Source organism: Ambystoma mexicanum, chromosome 10, assembly GCF_040938575.1.
Source record: "Ambystoma mexicanum isolate Mex_15411 chromosome 10, UKY_AmexF1_1, whole genome shotgun sequence".
In the NCBI taxonomy this organism is placed as follows: Eukaryota; Metazoa; Chordata; class Amphibia; order Caudata; family Ambystomatidae; genus Ambystoma; species Ambystoma mexicanum.
Genome location: NC_090932.1, coordinates 250,042,335 through 250,063,983, shown reverse-complemented (window position 1 = coordinate 250,063,983; position 21,649 = coordinate 250,042,335). Strand labels below are relative to the sequence as shown.

General features: G+C 43.7%; 1 protein-coding gene across 3 annotated transcripts in view; it reads left to right on the top strand.

Annotated features, from left to right (window-relative positions):
- Positions 1-17,162, top strand: part of SLC25A36 (solute carrier family 25 member 36) — a 480,162-nt gene extending 463,000 nt beyond the window's left edge. For all 3 annotated transcript variants that reach the window (XM_069617778.1, XM_069617779.1, XM_069617777.1), the window contains one exon: positions 6,318-17,162. In XM_069617778.1, the coding sequence (XP_069473879.1) occupies positions 6,318-6,511 (194 nt within the window). In that variant the 3' untranslated portion in view covers positions 6,512-17,162. The remainder of the gene's footprint in view (positions 1-6,317) is intronic.
- The last annotated feature ends 4,487 nt before the right edge of the window (positions 17,163-21,649 follow it).

Here is a 21,649-nt window from a genome sequence, read left to right as displayed (position 1 = left end):
ACACAGAGGGCCAAACACTGCAGGGGAACCGGGAATACCAATGGCGGAGGACAAGAGCAGCAGACACACCTCGAGGAGGGGAGCAGCACAGGAGAAAAACGGCTTGCAGGAGGTGGCAGATCCAGGCTAGAGGGCACCCAGAGGACCGAACACCAGTGGTGGAGGACAGGAGCAGCAGGCGCAGCACAGGTGATTATAGCACCGCAGAGCTGGTTAGAGGAAGCGTAAAGGCAGGCCACGGGAAGCGAGGAGGAGTAGGACCACCCCTCAAGAGTGCCGAAACAGGGCCAAACAGTCACCCCGCAGGTGGTCAGAAGTGGAGGCAGACCTTGGAGGAGGGGACCAGCAGGCCACTGCGCGCTCACAGAGGAGACAGGAGAAGCACGGCCCTCCAGACACAGGCTGCGCACCCTCCAGCCGAGCAGGTCAACCAGCGCAGGAGCAGAAACGGGGGGGTAGAGGCGATCAACAGCCGCCGCACATCTGAGGAGGCCACAAATGAGTGAATAGAGCAGAACGGGCCAGGGGAGCGCTCCGACGCGGGCCAGGGGAGCGCTCCGACGCGGGCCAGGGGAGCGCTCCGACGCGGGCCAGGGGAGCGCTCCGATGCGGGCCAGGGGAGCGCTCCGATGCGGGCCAGGGGAGCGCTCCGACGCGGGCCAGGGGAAAGCTCTGATGCAGACAGGCAGTCCGCAGCCAAGACCAAGCGGGTCGAAAGAAGAGTCTCAGACAGCAGGGAGAGGTTGGGTGCTCTTGTGCCAGAGCTCGACCAGGTAAGAGGCCTAATTAGTGATGAATTCCAGGAAGGGATTAGGTGGAAGGAGGATGCGAGTCCCAGGAAAACTTGGGCTGGCTGTGCCCAAGAATTTTAAAGGCCGGAAAGTGGAGAGGGCTCAGCGAAAAAAATTGTAATTTATATTGATTTAGAGAGGTTTGAAACAGCCTGATGAAGGGAGACTTGGATCAGGCGACCAAGCCTTAGCGCCCCCTTACTGCTTGGATTCCCTGTTTTGGTAGGGCAGGCCTCCGGAGTTTTCTGGTTTAGGTGGTGGTCTTGTTTCCTCCCTCCTCCAGATCACGTGCTGCTTTGGGAGTCTTATCATAGATCAGGAATCCATGGAAGGAAAGAATCCATTAGAAGAACGAATTACTTGGCTCTTTGTAATGTTCTTTCTGATGGATATTCCTCCCACTAATTCCTCATCGCTCTCTCTACTTGCTCCTCTTGGCGGAAAGCTAGTACATCATTGGTTCTACGGTGCCTCTATTTCTGAGTACTAGGGGAAAAAGGGTGGACCTAAGGTCACTGGGCCCGATGCTGCTATATAACATCCTGTCCGGTGCAGGATGCATAGAGGCATCGGGCAGAGCCACGCTTCATCCTCAGCGGCAGAACGGTTTCCAGGGAACTGCTGCACTGGGATAGGGATATCAGCATCCATCAGAACATTACAGAGAAGTAAGTAATTTGTTCTCTTTGCGCATCAGTCTTTTATTTTATTTTTTAACAGATTTTCTTTTACTGACATAAAACAGGACATTAACCCCAGTCTTTTTTTTCCTAATTCTGATTCTGAGAGAACGCTACATACCTTTAGAAGTGTGTAGAGGTTTCAAATTCTCTTTGGACAGAATAAAGTTGGTAATGTCCTTAGCATGCCTTTTGTTACTTAAGTAGGCTTTAAACCAGCTAGGTATTTCCAAAGTAGTCCATTGCAAGTTGGACAGTTTCTTCAGTTTGCAATCAGAGTTCAAATGGTGTCCCATCACAGTTCATACCTACCCATGTAGTGATGGAACAGGCAGTGTCCTTGGATTTTCAGAAGCATGTTAGTTGATGTGACTTGCAAGCCACTGTTTGGGCATGATCTAAATCATTTTGTTTGCTTTACACCTTACTTTAGTTACAGGGATTAACTGGTAGAAAAACCCAGTTGGATATGCAATAATGTTTTATAAAACGTTTTTTGCTTCTTAGTTGCTTTTTCAGGTCCATCTTGCTGCGTTCTCAGTGATGATCTGCTATTTAACAGAAGTATGGAGGAATGGAACAGAAATATGTAAAGGTCACTGTAATCGTAGTCTGTAGCTGTTCACCTATACGCCCTCCCACCCCTCTAAATTAGTCAATTAGTTAGCAGTCTGGTCTGGCATTGGTGGGATGGAAAGTGCCTCTTTGGGGGAAGCTTTAGGGTGTGGCATGGTAGTGTGTAATTGAGTCGTGCAAATGTATGCCTGCATTACTAAATGTGCAGGGTTTTGCTGTGAAAAGGCTCCCGCCACGAAAGGATGAATAGTCCATAACTATAGGGGAAGGGGGGACTGTGGATTAAAAGCACAGATATCACTAAAGTGAGTAACTTACATTTCCCGAACTTAAATTTCACTTTGTAATTCCAAGGTCTTTTAGAAAGATTAACCACTATGGCCATAAGGTCATCCCAGCTACATATCACCCACCCCCGCACCCCTTCCGGGGAGAAAACATTGGATTGAGGGAGACCTTAAATGCAGGGTTGCTATCATGTTTTTGATTTTCTGGGATTAAGGTGTTTCGAGTCTTGGAGGGGGAATATTTGAAGGGGATACTGGAGAAGAGGGCATGTGGAGAAAATGGTTAAGATAGTTAGCCAGATTTGGTGGGGAGGCGGGGGGGGTCGATTGATGTATATGACAGTAGAAGGGATTTCAATAACAACCAGCATTTCATAGAGACAGTGGAGAACAGGTGTAAAAAGATGAGCATTTTGTGTCGGTGGAAAGGGAATAGAATGGAAGGTTCATGAGAGTGAAACAGTAGTTTAGGCAGCTGAGTATTGGGAAGGAAAATGTTTTGTGGAATAGTATGATCAAAGGGGATTGATTTTGCTGGATGGTACAGGTCCCATCTGTTAGAGATGATAAACTGCTTCGGTAAAGGATACGGTCAAATCAAACCTTGGGTCATATGCCTTGGGGGAGGAGGAAAGTTCTTTAGCCGGAAAGTATATTTTTGAGAGTAGGAGTGAAGGAGAAGACGGAGCAGTAAATGTGTGAAATTGGCATACAGTTGGTTCAAGAACCCAAAGGCAGAGAAGAACTTAAAGATGGGAGATGCACATAGTAAAAAGTAGCAGGTCAAGTACAGAGCCCTAGATGCCTCTGATTGGAAGAGGCGTAGAGGTTGAGGTCTCTGTTCTAGGATATGGAACATGATCTATCAAAGAGAAAGGGGGCCATCCAGACCTGTGCAGTGTCCTGTTTCCAAATCTTAGCGTGTGAACGGGAGAGAGGGGGTGGGGGAGGGGTTGACCTTGTCCGAGCCTGCAAGATGGTCAAAAAGAATACATATGGTTGAGAATTTGTAGTGGTAGACGGTAGTGAGAAAGTTGGTGATGCCGTTCAGTGCCATTTCCATAGGGTCATGGCTGTGGGATGAAGACTGTACAGGGTCTCAGAGCCTGCTCACTTCCTACATACCTGCAGATCTTGAAATAGTGGGGGAGAAGAGATACAGGGCCATGGGTGGTGTTTGGACCAGCCAAGGGATTCTTGGGGATGGATAAAAAACGTATTTCAACTGAGAGAGTGGTTGAACATAGAAGAGATGGGAACAGGTTAGGGATGCAATGTCTTTGACAGTTGTGGCGCAAACAGATCCTACATTGTACAGGATTTTTTGGCTGTCTGGAGAATGGGATCCAACTCAATAGGAGTGGTTGGGGGGAGGGGGTTCTAAGTTGGATGGAGAAAATGATAGAGGGGTGGGGAAGTAGGGTACAGTGTTTTAGGAGAGGTCAGCAAGGGCATTGCAAATCTTTGAGATCTTGCTGAGAAATCTAGATGAGGGATAAGATTGAGGCTGGGGAAGCAGTATGTACTGCAAGGTAGTGGATAGTGTTCTGAGGTGAGGGTGGAGAAAGGAAATTTAGTGAAGTATTTGGACATTTCTGCATCCTGAATTAGTGAAAACAGAGGAGGCCTTATTGTGCTCAAAGTGAATTGAAGTTACATGATTGGCGCAAAATTAAGGCATAAGTCAGTTTTGAGGCAGTGAATATCGGGAGTAGTCAAAGACTGGGAATGGTGGAGGGCATGTGTGGAGTAAATGAACGAGCAAGTCCAATGTATTGCAACGGATAGCTGAGAGCACAGGTGCAGTCGTTGATGTCCTGTTTGATGTAGGTACGAGATTTTGCAAGAGTGAAGATAGCATCTGACTTCTAACTCCTACATGGCTTGTTTATACTTGTATTCAGACGTAGATGAGGTTACACGAAACAGTGTGGATTTGGGTCGGATGTTGAAATGTATGAGAAAATGGTCTGACTGATGGGTACAAAATGAGGTTGCAGAGGTAGGAACCTTTTGTGTGTGTTTGTGTGTTTAGAAAGCATGGGAGAAGGTGGAGGAGCAACTGAGAAATGCACCCTGCTGACCATTGGTCTTGACTCTTTGCCCTTGCTACAAAAGCTGAGGAGAGTGCAGGAAGTTTGTGGTTATTATAATGGGCACATTGTGTCATGGGGGATTTTGGAAAAACCAGGTTTCATTGCTTCCCGTCACTGCAAGTAGGTGTTGTAGGAGTCGAAATGGGTAATTGAAGGTATTCTTTCAGAACATTTGAGCATTCCAGATATGAGGAGCGAAGAGGCATGCAGAAACTAGAATTTGTTAGGGAATGTGACGGGTAAATAAGGTTGATGGAGGAGTGACAATCTGAGAGCCGTTTGTGGATTGTACGAAGAATGGGGGTACAATGGCGGAATGGCAATGTCCAGCCGGGTTGAGTGAGAAATTTCCATCTAAATGATAGGAACGGGGTGTGAATCGAAGATTGACGCAGAGTTCTTCTTGGGCGGCAGAAGCACCCTGGGGTGCAGTTCCGATGTTAGCAGCTGCCCAGGAGGGATGGTGATCGTTGTCCGAGTTTGTTTAGTTTATAAACATGCATTCGCTTTAAGAAGAAAATCGTGTGAAAGAAAAGTTAATCATTGTGTAAAATAGTAGGCTGCAGACGGATGTAGGTTTAGCAATTTTAAGATTTATTTCGGTGTTAACTTAAACAACAGCCCTCCTTGTGCACTCCAAACAGTATTAGTTTTTATGAGGTTTGGTTTCCGTGAAAGGGTTAATGAAGTCCAGAGTTCAAAAGAAGCTCCACTTGGCTTCTCGCATCTTTAAAAGGGAAAATAAAGTCAACTTAATTCTTTTTCTTCCACGGACCTTAGCCTTCAGTCTGACTCACCCTCTGTTCACTGGGTTAAGAAAACAAAAAGACAAAAATCCACACGGAAGGCACAGTCCTTGATTAATGGTTGACGGCTGACGCTTCTCCTCAGCGAGTCCGCCTCTGATAGGGATCTCCCCTGTGCCTCTCAGTGAGCCTTCTAGTACGCCCAGTCGCAATCACCTTTCCATTCCTTTCTGGTCTCCGGCTCCACTTGCAGCTGCAATCAGAAACACCTGGTGAACTCTCTGTTGCTGCATTTAAGCCCCACTCTGCTCCTCCCCTCCCTTCAGTCTCCAGCCAGTTTTCCCTCCCATTCCCCACACCTGCAGGGCGTTTTCTCTCCTCATTCCACCCAGTTTCATGCACTGTTTGACCCCACCCTGTATGTCTCTGGGGCCACCCCTCTCCATATGGGCTGACTGCATTGTACCAGTGCCAGTCTCTGGTACACCTATTTCCATGCTGTATGATTGGGTTGTACCTATGCCGTTTTCCCTTTTTAATTCTGTCTCTGCCCCCTCCTTGGTTTCGTTTCTCATGGTGGTTTATGGGACATGTAGTTTTCTTTTGATTTGCTGTGTTAACCTTTTGTTGGCTGGGTCTCATTACTAGAATAGGGTCCTCCCTTGGTTCCGTTGCCCCTTTGACCACCTCACACATTGGTAAGTGTGTGTTACTAGATGTGAAATCGACCTGCAGGCAAAGGGGATTTGCTCATAACACACATTATCTTTAATTTATCATATGTTGATATTTTGATTGTGCATTGAAAACTTTTGCTTGCAAGTAATCTGAAAAAAAGCATTTTAAAATTTGGTTTCTCAAAAACAGCTCACTTGTTTGGCCAACTTCAAAAAAATATATATGTGGCCTTTGGGAAAAGAATTAAAAAGAAAGGGAAGGCACGAGGCATTACCCACAATGAAAGTAAAAAAGTGAGATGGGTGAAATTCAGTCAAATTTCGAATTGGTTTTGAGAAAGGCATCTCAAAAAGGTGTTCTCATACAGAGCCATATTTGCTCATGTTTTACTAATGGTTTTTTCTATTGATGTTATTTATCATAATTGGGAGATAACCTTAATATAACTTTTTTCATTATACAGAGGTTGTACGGACTCGACTACGAGAGGAAGGAACAAAATACCATGCTTTCTTTCAGACCGTGTCTTTGGTTGTCAAGGAAGAAGGGTATTCATCCTTGTATCGCGGTCTAACCACACACCTATTCAGACAGATTCCAAACACTGCTATTATGATGTCGACCTATGAACTGGTAGTCTACTTGCTCAATGGGTAGCAAACCTGTACTGGTATTCGCAGAGTGTATGAGACCAAAGGATTGCAGTGGACCAGGAGGTGCCAACACCATTGTTGAATGACAGATGGCAAAATGAGAGAATTGGAACTCTACATCTAAGAACGAACCGAGAGACTAAGGAAAAAGAATGAGAGCTGTCACGCAGAGTTATCGCCATTAGCCTATGTGATGCATCAGGTTTATCTGAAATGGGAGCTCCATGGGAAAAGCTTCTACACACACATGATTTCAAAATTGCTAATTCCTCTGGCGTGCTAAAAGTATTACAATCTTACAAATTGAGACAAGTACAGAGTTTCTTCCATGAATGTATGTAGCAACAATTGTTTCTTGCTATGTGAATTTTCTTTTTCTTATTTATCATGGATAGACCTGTTGGAAAAACAAATAATGTAAGGTAAATCCATACTTTTAAATCTCATTCAGCTATTCTGTTGAAGGAAGGTGGAATGCTGGTGTACAGCACACTGTTTTGATGGAACCAGTTGCAAAGTTAATGTATATGAAGGTACAAATCGTGTTGGTAGCAATGAAGGCTTCACTGGGTTCACAAGCATTTTACAGGGGTGTGTTTTCTCACATTTGGAACCACATATTTAGATTTACTAGTTTCCTAGTGGCCTGAAAGTAGTGCCTAGGCAATATCTCAAGCATACTGGGAAAACGGCTTTAAAAAGAACCTATGCTCGAAGTCAAGGTTCAGTTTCTTGTTCTCTCTGATTGTCCTTTTTGTTGGCTTTACATTATCTTTTGGGAGCGCCTTTGTCTATTGGAGCTTAGCATACGGTTCTGGTAGCACTGCGTGCCTTAAGCACTTCAAATTATGCCAGTTCAGTTTGCTTTCACATACAAAGATATTTATTGAAGGTCTCTTCAGTTTTGCTCATTATGCTCTTGAATTTCAATTTGCACCTAATGGTTATGACTATTTTCATTAAAAACTGTCTGACATTTAGGCCTGGAAGACAGTGATCGTTGTGAACAGATGCATATAGCAGCAATAAGCTGCAATCTACATTTGCTTAATGCATTGGGTACAATAATATGGATTGGTCCTTGTTTAGCTGGCCATGCACACAAAATGCACACTGTGCAGTACATTTGTGGCTTTTTTGGTGCTGCCTTAGTATTTTTTGTTTTGTTTGTTTAACAGTATTTTGTACTAATTACACTTGACATGCTTACCGCTGTTCTACCCACGCCCTCACGTAATGGAGTTCATTTGTATACATTTTCTTGTTAAGCGAATGCACATATTTTTGATCTTTAACTTTCCAAACTTCATTGATTATAACAAAGAAAATTAAGGGATAAATAAAGGCCCATCATTGAATCAAAGTAGGTGTATGTATTTGTTTGTACCATTCACAACTGAAGTGTTGGCAAATACTTCCACTTCAAAAGTGTTTTGTCAGTTGGGCCTAAAATTGTAAAGATTGAGGTTATATACATATGGCATGATGGAGAAAATGCTAATTGTGATTAAGATTTCCTAAGCAACATATTGCTGCTTTCATTTCAATTTCAGGGGAGTGATGTAGGATTTCCTATGTAACAAAAGTACCTTAAGAGCACACACTTATCCTAAACCTATAAATATACAGCTCTGTTTATAGTGATTCCAGAATTGCTTTGATATACAACTCTTGGAAGGGCATGTCTGTGAACAGAATGAAAAGTATTCCCTTTTTCCCTCTAAACAAAATTGTTTGATTTCTGGGCAGCTTCCCTCTACCTTGATGTGACACAAGTAGTCATAACATCACTCCTACTTGTATAAAATGAGATGTTATTAATACAAGACCAAGGATCTGGATGTGGATTAGCGTTTAGTAAACACTGCTACTACTCGGAAGAATCCGAAATCGTGGAGCCTAGCCACCTATAGCCAGATCTTAAGTTTGTGGTCATTCCTAGCACTCTGCAACAGTGTTTTGTAGCACTTGGATGATGACGGGGAACTTGGCAAGAACGTATTTGTAGTTGAAAAACTCACAGCAGAAGGTGTAGAAAAAGAAAATAAATTCAAAAAGGGCGCCTCCCCCAATGCCTTAATAAGTATGCATTTTCTTCTTGCTTTGGAATTGGAACTACTTTGAAGTTTTAAGTCAGAACAATCAATGCTGCGTAGTTGGTGGATTGGTGGGTTTTATTTGCAATATGTTGAATTTTGAGGTACATTTTTTACTGCTTTTGGGCCCTGTATAACTGTAGTATGAAATCTTTAGTTCATCCAGCAAGCCTAATATTATTGATCTACTAGAGTTCCCTGGTTTAGAAAATGCACCTAAACCCTAAATACAAGTGTTTTTATGAGTGGAGAGCTGTGTGAACCATATTTAGACGTGCTTTTCTCATTTATTTCCTCAACTGCTTTTAAACAAATTAACTTTTTGCCATTTCTAGTTTTTCCTAACTTTAGATTGGTGGTGAAACTGAAGGTAGTTTTCAAACAAAAATTCGTGTGATGAGTGAGTTGGGTCTTCCTCTATTTGTTTTTCAGTGCTATGTGACTATTATGAAGGTATCAGAAACCAAAGCTAAATTGCCAGGATTTGCTTTCTCTACTTGACTTCCAAATCTATTCTACAAAGAAAACGTGTGGTCACTGAAAGTGAAAAAGCACACAAAGAAATCTTGTCCTCCTGTTATTACTCTTCCTTGGGCATTCAGATACTCAATGTCCGCCCTATTACCAGGAAGTCGCTTTACTTTTGCCCTAGCTTAGCTTTTATTGTACACTCGAAACCCTTCCATCAGACTTCCCTGTTTTTCTTTGTGCCACCAGCTGTTATCGCAGGCTTCTGCCATTTGCTCCTTGACCGAGCATGTTGAAGACTTGGAACTTAATTGCCCAAATTATCATAAAACAGTTGAAATTAAGTGGGTGAGCTGCATGAAAAGGTGTATGGGGTGATTCTAAATGCCCTCTTGACTGATTTGCAGTATGGGTACAGGTAAACAATCACCAATATACGGTGGTCTGGGTATTTCCAGAATTGCAACTGTGCAAGTGTACAGATATAATCGGTGGTGAGTTACTCCCAATTACTGAGTCTCTCGTGTGGTGACCTACAGCAGCTGACATCCTTATGTGAACACACCAAAATAATCCTACTAGTAGTCGAGGGTGAAACTGAAGGTGGTTTTCTGAAACTGCTTTCTTTCCACTTTTCTTAATGTTCCTATGCGTGTACTAAGTCATATTGTACGCCAGATCGCCTCCTGTCTCTGAGGTGCCCTACACGTGTTATTCCGGTAGAAATAAATCACGTGCAGCTTTACTGTTGGACTGCTATCAATTTGTCATAATTTAGTTATAATCTCCAACTAAAAGAAAATAAAGTGGCATTTTTAGAGCCATACCATTTTATTGCATGATCCATCATTTCCATTTAAGGATTCTTTCGAAAAATATGCAGTTGTCAACCCATAACCCATACGTGAAGAAAATAAAAACACCATATGGTGGAAAGGCTTTTGCATAGAGGTGTATGTAAAGATATCCTAGTTAAAAGTACAAAACTCGGCACCCCTCTGGCATGTACACGCGGTAACTCGTAGAAGGTGAACTTACAAATTAGTTTAATGGGCCAGAGTGGCTGGTAGATGAACACTTTTGTTTGAATTTCATTTTGTTGCGTTATTTGTGTGAAGTAAGTTGCGTTTAGAAAGAGGCTTTAACCCATGTGAATTTCAGGGACTTCCAATGATAATCGCAAGCAAAGCTTTTAACTGAGCCTGCAAAAATTGGCAGCCGTTCATGAACAACTGAAATATTGGCAAAATAATTCTGATGCGTAGGATATATACCACACCTCCCATTGACTCGTAGGAGGCTCTCAAAAGTGAGATGCCACCAGATCTCGATAAATACTGGTTGATAAGATCATGTCAGCCATGCAATATCGGCATGTCTTCATTCTAAAATGTCAGCAGCATTTCCCTAGCTTGACTGTTGGAGGACAACTGGTTCAAAACATGTCAGTGCTGTTTGAGAAATGTGCGATCTGACTTATAACTGGTCATAATTTATTAAATGGGCAGCTTAAACCTTCCACAAAATGTGAAGTCCTTAAAATTCAGTGCTATGTTTTCATTGAATGTATATGCTGGAAAACTCTGCAAATGTTTTTTCTCTTGAAGTTGCGTTGTTTACTGTTTAATAAGTGCAATCTTGAGATGTGTGCATATACAATTGTATTGTGTTATCGTGTTTCATGGTCTCATAATGCCACAATTAATGGACCATAATTCACGTTCTTTCCATTTTCCATCTTACTTGTAGGACATTGACCCCAACTGGGACTATTCCATAGACTATATTGAACAGCACATTATTAATGAAAAGTGAGACTTACTAATTCAAAGCCTCTGCTGTCTCGCATGCATTGAGCACTGCTCCTCCTGGATCCGCCAAAAGCTCTGTATGCTTATCACAATTTACTGGTCTTGCGTTAAATTTGTTTTCTTCGATGGTGGATGGCTCTTTGGCCTAGTCAGCTACTACTACCATTGCCTCCTAATTGAGCCTTTTCTGTTTGCTGGTTATGTTTTTGCCATTTTGAAAAGGCAGTGCCTGCTGTCTTGGCAGAGATCGTTCCCAGCACATATGCAGCATTTACTTTCTTTGAAATTATTGGCTCATGTCTCTGGTGTTGGGAACCCGTTTTCAGGTGGCCTCTGGCAGTTTTCCGTGGATTAATCTTCAGTTTCAGGTCCTGTTCTATCCTCAATTCAGAGAATGATCTGGCATCCTAAGCTTAATAACATTGGTGCTTACCCTGATGGTGGTGGACCTTCAGTTTATTCACAAGGCTTCCCACTTGACATTGCCCATGGTGTAACCTTCGTCCCTCAAATGCATATTAGATAAAGAGCATGTGTTGCTTATAAGGAGCCTAGGGAGGGGTGCATCCTGCTAGATCTCCTACCTCCAGATTCGTGATCCCTTGCCCAAACACTGAGATAGGACATTTCTGGTTCACGACACGCTGTATTCCAAACATTACTTGGCCCCATGGAGAGGCACGTGGGGGTGGTGTCGCAACCATCATGCGGGCAAGCGTAGGAAACCCCATGAAATACTCTGGGTTCTTCTACATCAGTGGTGAGGAGGGCAACACATTTGCAGTGCTGAGAGTATGGCGGACAATGATGGTGTTGTTAGAGTTCCATGACTCTTCCTCGGTGTCCCCTTTCTGTTGCGCTGAACCTTGGCAATCTGCTTTTAGGGCATTAACTTGTATGTGGCATGCATAGGGCTATCAATCCGCGTGGTACACACAGCTGGCACATACTGGCGCTCTCAGGAGTACCAATTATTTGTCAAATTCCAAATGTGTATGACTGACGGCCATCCTGCTTCTGTGCTGACCACTACGTCTGTTCATAACAAAGGACATCATAGATGGAAAATGTCTTGACCATGACCACAATCCTCCCTCTGACTGATTGATTCCTCCTCCTGCCCCAGCTCAGCCCCTGTGTTCCCAGATTGCCACAGATGCTACAATTGGACTTTCAACTCCAGTCCAAGTGAACGCTGATGTAAGGGATATACATAGATCAATGCATATAGATGAGGCACAGAGCAATCTGCATTTCACTAATTACTTCATAAACGAACGTCTGGTGTCTTGAAGCTTCAGTGTCATTGTCCAAGGTGCTCTGTTGGTGAGGATTGGTCTACTACCGCCAGTGTTTGTGGGTTAGGAGTATATCTTACAAGGATTCTGTTATGACAAGGTATGTTCATGGAAACCCATAGGATCTGGGAGAACAGCAGCTCTGCTTCAATGGTCAGTAAGAAACTTGATGCTAGATCTAGTGCTCGACATTAATGAAAGTCTGCATCTCTACACAACTACAGTTCTGCGTGGTTGCAGCAGCCCTGTTGTGGCCAAACTGTTTTGACACTACCTCCCTTTCCTTATTGGGAAAAGAGGATAGCAACTTGGCACATCCATTGACCAGTGGTTCTACAAGGACTTTCCCTTCCACTCGTGAAAGGGCAACACTAAAGTCCCCATCACAAGTTGTATTCACAATCTATGGATGGATCTGGTATACCTCAATGAAGATCTTCCAGCCAACAAGCATGGGCAGTTCACAGTAGATCCCAATAGTGCAAGGCAGGTTTTGCTAGGCATGCTAGAGTCTATTATGCACCAAAAGGACATGGCAATATGTGAAATGTGCTTAGTAATGGACATCAGCAGACTTGCGTGGCTACAGACCAAGAAGCTCCAGATAGAAAAAACCAAATGACCTTTGGCAGTTTACTTATTTCCCTCCACAAATGAAAAGATCAGTAAAAATAAAGCAATCGCTCTACTAGCAAATTTTCCTGCAAGCCAAAATGTAAGTCTCTGTCCTTTGCACTGTTCTGTGATTTACAGAATTACTTTAGCTTCCACCTAGCACAGTCCACTGCTTGGCCATGCAAACCTAGCTCAAAAAGGTCCTTTTTCCTTCTATTATAGCATATCTTTGCGTTCAATTCAGGGGGTGTTTTAATTATCTTATTTCAACTTAACATCACTCTGGGATTAAAGTTTCTAACCTAGACTGTAGCATGTGTAAACTCAAATGCGCAACTCTGCCCAATATCCAATGCAGTTTTTTTCCCTGAAAGCTGTGTAGTTCCCGCATTTTCTTTCTGCTGACAAAATATAATTTATCCATTTGTGTTTCGAAAGTTTCTAAAATTCAGTTGCCCCAGATCCTCTTTTGGTGCCATGTCCTCAACATTCCTAAACTGCTGCAGAAGTTCCCATTAGTTCAGCCAAGGTTTTTCACATAACCTTTTCTGCCTTATCTGGCCATAGTTGGAATCCTTTAATCATTGCTATTCAGGTGCTGCTGTGTTACGGCTGGGGACCAAATTCTTTACTTTATCAAGAGCTGCGGGGAAATCTTCGAACCATAACAAAGCCCTTGAAAGGCACATGGAGGGCCCATGATTTGGGTTAAGTAGTGACTTAGTCAACATTGTCGATCCTGCAAAATTCAGATCCCACAACAGTTCTTCCAACGTGCGGGTGTGGGTAGCTCTGAACTCCTGCAAAGATTCTCCTTTTTTTGTGCTCTGACATGGGGTCTTTGAGGGCAGTGCATTGTTCTAGTCTGCAGTGTTTTGAGCCTTGCTTCTTTAGAACCTTTAGCAACCTACTAGTAAGCCTAACATAAAGTTCATGGATGCCCTTGGTGATTGAGGATGGCTTGGTGTGTTGAATTTTGCACTTTGGGCTTTCAAGTGTGTCCTGGTTTGCTGGTGGGCCCCAGATTCTGGAGGTGGAGTAGTTCATCCCACATTCCTTAAGCTATGGACAGATCAGACACCTACCTCAAACCTAAGCAAGGAGACCCGCTTACTGACTCGCACTATGTGAGTGCAAAGAAGGCTCTCGGGCACATTCTTGCATAGAGGTGGATCTTAGAGGACTGTTCTCTGTATTGTGAGTAACCTCTACCAGTATAGCATCCTTCCATATTCCCTGTCCCATCTCGTCTTGAAGTGGGCCCCAAGTAAAGACTTTTCATATATGTGCTGTGGGCAACGTCCTTGTGGCTCAGCTGCCCCTGGGCTGCTTCCTTAATTTTGTGCAGCTTTAACAAAAGAACAGGCTGGCATCTGCACTTTTCTGGTACTGTCCAACTTCAATCTTTCTCTGTCCAATGAGAAGTTCATGATAACTCCTGTTTGCACCCTGTCTTCCCTACTGGGGGTTTGCTTCTGTGCAGCGGCTGTTTTCCTGCATATTGTTAACATCTCGCTGTGCTTTTTTCGTTTTGTGCTGGGGGACAGGCATTATCCATGCAGGGCCCTTGAGTTCTCACACACAACAACTTGTTGGGGAAAAGGGACTCTAATAGTTGTTCCCTCTTTCAAGGACCCCTAGTACCTTTTGGGATCTGAACATGGTTATTTCTGTGTTGGACCTCTTAGCCTATTGCTGCTACTGTGTAGTTTGTTGAAGGATGGCTTTCTAATCGGCAGTCATTTTACCTTGCAGAGTGAGTGAGTCTTTCAGCTTCAGTGCTGTACACGTTTTTATTTTTTTACAGATAAGGTAGTGTCACGCTCAGCCCTCGTTTCAACAGATGATATCATCAGAGTTCTATTTTACAGAGGTGATCTGCTTCTGCGTTATCAGATGGTGAAGTGGTTCTTCACAGCCTGGACTCTCGATGAGCCATGCAGTTCTACTTCGACCTGCTTAAGGCTATCTGTTTCTCAGGCATACTTGTTTTGGCAGTGAAGTTGCCCAAAACCGGGCAAACGGGGTAATAAGGCATCAATAGCTAGGTAGGTTGTATTGTTTTTGTGTGTAATTTAGTACAAGGTATTCTGTTCCCACAGGAGATCTGGTCCTGCCTCTAGTTTAAGACGCAACACTGGAAACCATTTGCAAGGCAGCAACCTAGGCCACTGCCTTGGTCCTCTGTCAGCATTTTTCTCTGGAGTCAGGGTCCTTTGACCACTTTAGTCAGGCTGTTTTTCAGAAGAGCTTTGGTAATATTGGGGACCAGGTCCGAGCACCCTTATATATTTCTGCTTGGAAAACTCCTCCAGTATGAAGGGAAGAGAATGGGATGAAGGCGTACAAACCAGTAAATTGCCATAAAGGCTGCTGTACTCTTGGTCCATATTCTCCTCTCCTTTATATAAGCCCCATCAACATTTACGAAAACTTGGCTATCTTGTGGGTCCCTCCTGACGCAGATGCAAAAGCACTGATGGGCAAATGTGGAGACGAGAAGCGCAGTGCCATCCATGAGCAGCCTGTGCATCTGTCCCCAATTAATGGTTTGAATTGGAAGCTTCGGAAAACGGTTTCTGACCTTGTTGGGGCCAATATCTCACAAGTATGGACTTTACAGGTTATGTATTTTTATAGTAAATGTAAAAACAAAAGTGCAAATATGTCCAGGCATCAAATGGGCTGAAATGCATAATTCATGCAATGTCCTTTCATCAAATTATGGAAAATAATGTATGCTTATGATTTATTTTTTGTGAATTGTGGATAATCCATTTATCCTGAATACATTTCTCTGGTTGTGCAATCTTAAACTACTTTCATCTAATCAGAATGTTGAGTGTCATAAGTGAATATTAGGTCAAATGTTGGTATCCGCATTTTGTATGTACAAGTAAATCTTTAAAAAAGATTTGGGCACCACATCTGGCACACTATCCAAAATACAAAAAAACTTTGACACACACGCAAGAGTTCACCTTTTAATTGTATTTGTTGCATGTTCTCTCATAGTTCTTTCGGTAGTTCATTCAGTATAATCTGGGAACATTTTCTGTGTAGTGAAGCATCCTGTAGGCTAAAATGTAGTTTGAGTTCCCGTTAGCGACCGAGTGGTGCTACTGTGTAACATGCACACACAACATTCAGCTTTTTTTCTTCTTTTCCAAAGTCCAGCTGGTCGCAAATTCAAGACACTGGTTTGATATTTTGCATACGCAATACTTATTGAAGTAATCTGCACGTGGACATCATGACCAGTTTCTTATTGACGCACAATGTTGTACTTTAAAGGAGGTTTTCCAAGATGTTAGGTTAGAAAGCTTCTATTTGATGAAAGCTTCTATTTGATTTCCACCTTTGCCTTTTTCATAGTATAATTTATATTTGACTCTCTGTAAAACAATGAGCTTTGTTTTTATTACTTCGTTTTCTAATTATAAACATGCAGTTAGAACTGCAGAGTTAGTATAAACAATATAAGTTTTCATGTCAAAATAGTCTGGACCATCACTGTGCAATGGAAGCTGTTCTTTCAGGGAAACCTGGAGAATCTAAAGTTATGCCGGAGGAGAGTGCAGAATATTATCTGGTGTACATTAGCTGTTAAAAAAACTGCAATTGGCTTTTATTTTTGTGCGGACCTCGGGGACTCTATTGCATGTGTCCAATGAGCTACTATGCTAATGAAGTCACTCTTGAATGTTGGAGAAAGGTAGGCATGTTTTTGTGCTTGTGCAAGAGTTTGCACACTATTTTCCAGCTGGAATGGTGTCCGATTCATATTGCAAATATTCCCAATGTTTGCATCCCTTTTCTGGTTGTTACTTGAACTGACCCGTTCATTTTTAACTGGGTCCCATAGATTGCGGCCATATCTGCAGCCACTCCAGAAAAGTGCAATCAAAAGTGCACATTTGTTACCCAATTCTGTGAAGTACAGGTTAACGAAGAACGTATAAAATGCTTAACCATTGCAAGTGATTTTGTCATTGAAACCAGCAAACTATGCACTTTAGTCATAGTAAATGCATTCTTTATTCCCCTTGTGGGGAAGGGTTGGGAAGGAATGTAGTAGATTTAAATTACCTGCTCAAATAACTGAAATGTTCTTAACTTTGTCTCTCGGCCTCTGCCTGCCCCTACATATGTGAATATAGTTCATACAGCATGGTCTTCAAAGTGAAATGTGTAAAAGAGCTTCAGCAACAGATATACAAACACAAAGTTGTTTATCTGTGGCTTTTATCTGTGCCTACTTGTAGATGGCTGTAAACTATGTGCATTTTCTCTGTATTTATGTAACCTAGCTACCAAATGTGTTATTTTTTGTTTTAAATTTTGTAAAATAAAAAGATGTAAACTTGCTTCTACCGGTTTTTGTTTTTCTTCTTTAGCTAGTTGTCTGGTTTTAATTTTGATAAAAAGAAATTTCAGGATGCTGAGGTTCTGTGCATACAGGAATGCTTCCCATCTGTCACCTCCTTCTGCAAACACTTTGAGAATAAATTGACACCTCCCTATTTTGCTCCCTGGATTTGGTTTTCGTCTGCTGCAAGTACTTCCATAGAATGATTTCCCTCTTTGTGTCGCTTTTCATTTTTGGCTTATGAGTAATAAAGCTAGTTATGGCATAACAAATCCTGTAGTTGTAGTTTGGATTTGTGTAAGGATACCGCATTCGTTTGATTTGTGGTTTCCTTCCTGTTGATCATTCAGCCAGCTAGGCCTTGCCTTACTCGAACACAGTACTGTCAGGCACTCCATGACTGGATCTTGGTCGAAAACTCCAGGTAAACACCTCTAGACAGGGGTAAAAGTCACTAGTCTCCAGGACTGTCTCAATTCTCTCCTAGTCTCAATTCTCCACAGCGCACCAGGTCTACTCTGCAATGGCAAGTTCACATTTTGTTTAACTTGAGTGGATGGATAATCCTTTTTCTCAACTCACACCATCTCTGGTCCATCCTCCCATGGTAAATGCCAGAAAGGATTATTGTTGCCCATTGTTTTTGAAACGCCTCAGAATGTACTTGCTTGTTGACACCGGTCACACGAGTGCGCTGGTTAGGAGCAGTGATGACTGGAATAATAGTGGACACAACCATTGTACGTTTAACAGCAATTCTAAACGTTTACAAAAATGACTGATGCAGCCTTTCAAAATCTATTTGTTTTCATGTTTTGTGCATTTCAGGGAGCTTCATAAATACATGCACGGTAAGCACACGTTATCCAATATGCATTTCCATTTAATTTATCTTTTAAATAAAAATAATCTTTCGAGAAGGTTTCAGCATTTGGGAACATGGTTATAAATGGCCAAGACATGCCCCTCTTTTCAAATAAACACAGCAGTAGTGTTCCCATTTGAATATCCCCCTGTCAAAAGTAAGTAATTTATATTTTTTCTGGCATAAATAGAGGGGCCTTGCTGAAATGTAGTAATCCAAATACATATAGCAATTTTTAGGAGACTACAAAAGTGCGGGTCACTCCTAAAGATGTAAATGAATAATCGCTCAATTTCAAATAGACTTTGCAAAAAACTGCATAGACAATAATCTTTCCAAAATGCACCGATACACTCAGAATTACACAATAATCTTAACAAAAGTTATCACTGCAATTGTGCTGTACAAAGTACTTAGTGCCCAAGGTATGTTTACATATATGAAAGAACCAAATGGCAATATTTTCATCTTGAATATATATAGTTCTTCTGAAGTTAAGTTGTTTATACGGCTCGACCTAATTTATGTTTTGGTGCAATCTGATTGAAACTCCTCCTTCAGGACAAAATATATATCAAAGATGTGTTTTGAAAATCATTTTTGCTTCCGAACTCGTCTCTCAAAATCTCACTCCGGTGGTTGTTGCATGTGAGTTTCTAGCAGTCTCTGGTTCCGAGATGAAATCATCCTTCGAAGGGATTGTGTCCTCCGACGTATTCCTCATCTTAGATATCTCCTTCCAGCTCTGCTGGCCTCGGAAAATTTTTCTCTCTAGAGGGCGCTGCGCGTCGACGTCCTTCGAGTCGATGTCCCTCGACAGCCGCCGTATCGACGCCGACATCATCCTGGCTATAAAGGCCGCGCGCAGCGCCCGTTGCTCAGTTCCATTTTTCCGCGCGTACTCAGTGCCTCGGAATACCGTTGCTCAGTTTTGTCAGTTAAACCTATTTACCTCGAGTTATTCGATACCGTACTCGATGGCTTCTTCGTCGGAACCGACAACTCCTCGATCCGGCTTCAAAAAATGCCGAGATTGTGGGAAAAAGATGTCGCTGACTGACCCTCACAGAGTTTGTCTGTGGTGTTTGGGAGCTGAACACAATTGTTCGGAGTGTGAGGACTGTATGTCCATGACAGCTAAGGCCCTGAAGGAGCGTAGGGGGAAGCTGGAGAAAGGTAAGACTTTTAAAGCTGCTTCTTCGTCGACGAAGTCGAGACATTCGTCTCCTCGTCACCATTCGCGCTCCAGATCTCGGAGTGGGTCTCATCACTCCTCGAGATCGAAACACTCGAAGAGGAGACGTCGAAGATCCCCTTCTCCGTCTTCCTCTTCCTCTGTTTCACCAAAGAGAATCCCGTGCCCCACGAAACATAGTTCCCAGGCTGAATGGGAGGAATTCCGCAAAAATATGATGAGCGTCTTCGAGAAAGCGGCCTCGACCCCCTCGAAGACTGCCGAGAGTGATGCTCTGGTCGAAAGACCCGAAGGTCAACGCCGCGAGTCGCAGTACCCGGCGAAGGAAACCTCTCGAGCGCGTCACGAACCCTCGAGCAGGACTATGACCTCCAAACCTTCCTCAAAGGTTCCGTCGACGCCGTCGACGAAAGTTCCGTCGAGGTCGATGGCTTCGACGGCGTTGTCGAAGGGACCTTCGACACACGAGTCTGTCGACTCGACGCCAGCGTCGACACCGGTGTCGACGCCAAGAAAAGTCACGGTTACGACACACCCAGTGTCTATCCCCAGGTCCTCGACGTCGATGGCTTCGAGATTGTCGAGTAGAATCCCAATTCTGTCGAGGTCTTCGAGGCCTCCGCCTTTGTTTTCGACGCCACGCTCGAAGCCTTCGGCGTCGGCGTCGACGACATCGACGTTTTCAAGGCCGATTATGACAAGTTCGGCACCCTCAGCCTTGGAAATGAGGTTTACACCCTTTATGAGTTGAGAACAATTGAGAACTATGTCCTCAATATTGGAAGAGGGTGAATTGTCTGAACAGGAAGACACATTTGAGCTGCAGGGACCTGTAACCCCAATTAGAGAGGAATTTTCCTCTGAAGAACGCAGGTTAAAGGATCTTCATGATTCCTTACATGAGGCAAGTGGGTTAGACACCTCCCCTAGGCCAGACCCGGGGGAACATGCTGAAACCCCCTATAGAGCCTTAATGGCCAGGATCACAGAGTTTATGGGGTGGTCTGCACCTTCACAATCTTTCCAACAAGATGACCTCACGGATATTCTTGACAAAGACCCACAGGAGGATCCTGTGGTGCCTTTTCATAAAGCTCTTCAGAGGAAGATCATGACAAACTGGGAAACCCCAGATGTCGTACCAGCAGTAAATAAAAAACTGTCTACAAAGTACAGGGTATCCTCTACAGACCCGGAGTTTTTGTCTAAACACCCATCCCCAGAAAGTCTGGTGGTACAGGCAGCCTCCTCTACCGATGTCAAGACGGCTTACCCTACCGTCCCACAGGACAGGGACAATAAAAAATATGATGCTATGGCAAAGAAAGTCTTTTCAGCATGTAGCATGGCGTTAAAATCTGTTAATGCTACTTGCACCCTTGCTAGGTTCAGCCATACACTTTGGGAGTGTGCTTCTACAGCGGCTGACTGCATCCCGGAGGGAGAAGAAAGGGATGCGTTCCTGAATATCATACAGGACGGTAAAGACGCTATGTGCGAATCCCTCCAGACGGGCATTGATTCGGCTGACAGTATCAGCAGAGCAATGGCGGCAAGTACATCAACCAGGAGATTCGCTTGGTTGAGAAAGTCTGGTTTTGCCCCAGATGTGCAAGCCAGGCTCTTGAACATGCCATTCGATGGCGGCTCTTTGTTCGGGAAAAAGGCGGATGACAGTTTAGAGAAACTGCAAACTTCAAAAGCAGCAGCAAAATCCCTAGGAGCTGCAATCCGTCAGACTCCTTTTCGTCCCACAGGAACCTCTGCGAGGGGCAAGTCCTTTCGCTTCTACTCCGCATTCGGAAGAGGTAGAGGACGACCGGCTCAAAGGGGACAAAGAAGAACTACCCGAGGTGGACGGGGTAGATATTCAAAAGCCGCAGCAACAGCAGGTGCCTCTTTACCATCGGCATCTGCATCAGCCGCCCCAAAACCACTCTGAGGACTTCCCTCACAGGACACCTGTAGGAGGCAGGTTGACTCAACATCTGGCGGTATGGCAGGCTATCACGTCAGATGCTTGGACATTGGAAACAGTTGCCCAAGGTTACTGCCTGCCTTACCTACGTATACCTCAGAGTCATCCACCGGGGATCAGCTCTCAGAAAGCTCCAGATCCGCTCCTCTTGCAGGAAATTTTGGACCTGCTAGAGAAGGGTGCCATAGAACCGGTACCTGTAGCGGAGAGGAACAAGGGCTGGTACTCCCCTTACTTTCTCATTCCGAAGAAAGACGGAGGACTGAGACCCATCTTGGACTTGCGAGAATTGAACAAATTCCTCAGGAAAGACAAATTCAAGATGGTCACTCTTTCTCAGATCCTCCAGGCCCTTCAGTTCCAGGACTGGTTGGTATCTCAGGACCTTCAGGACGCTTATTTCCATGTGCCTATCCATCTCAAACACAGGAAATACCTGAGGATCGC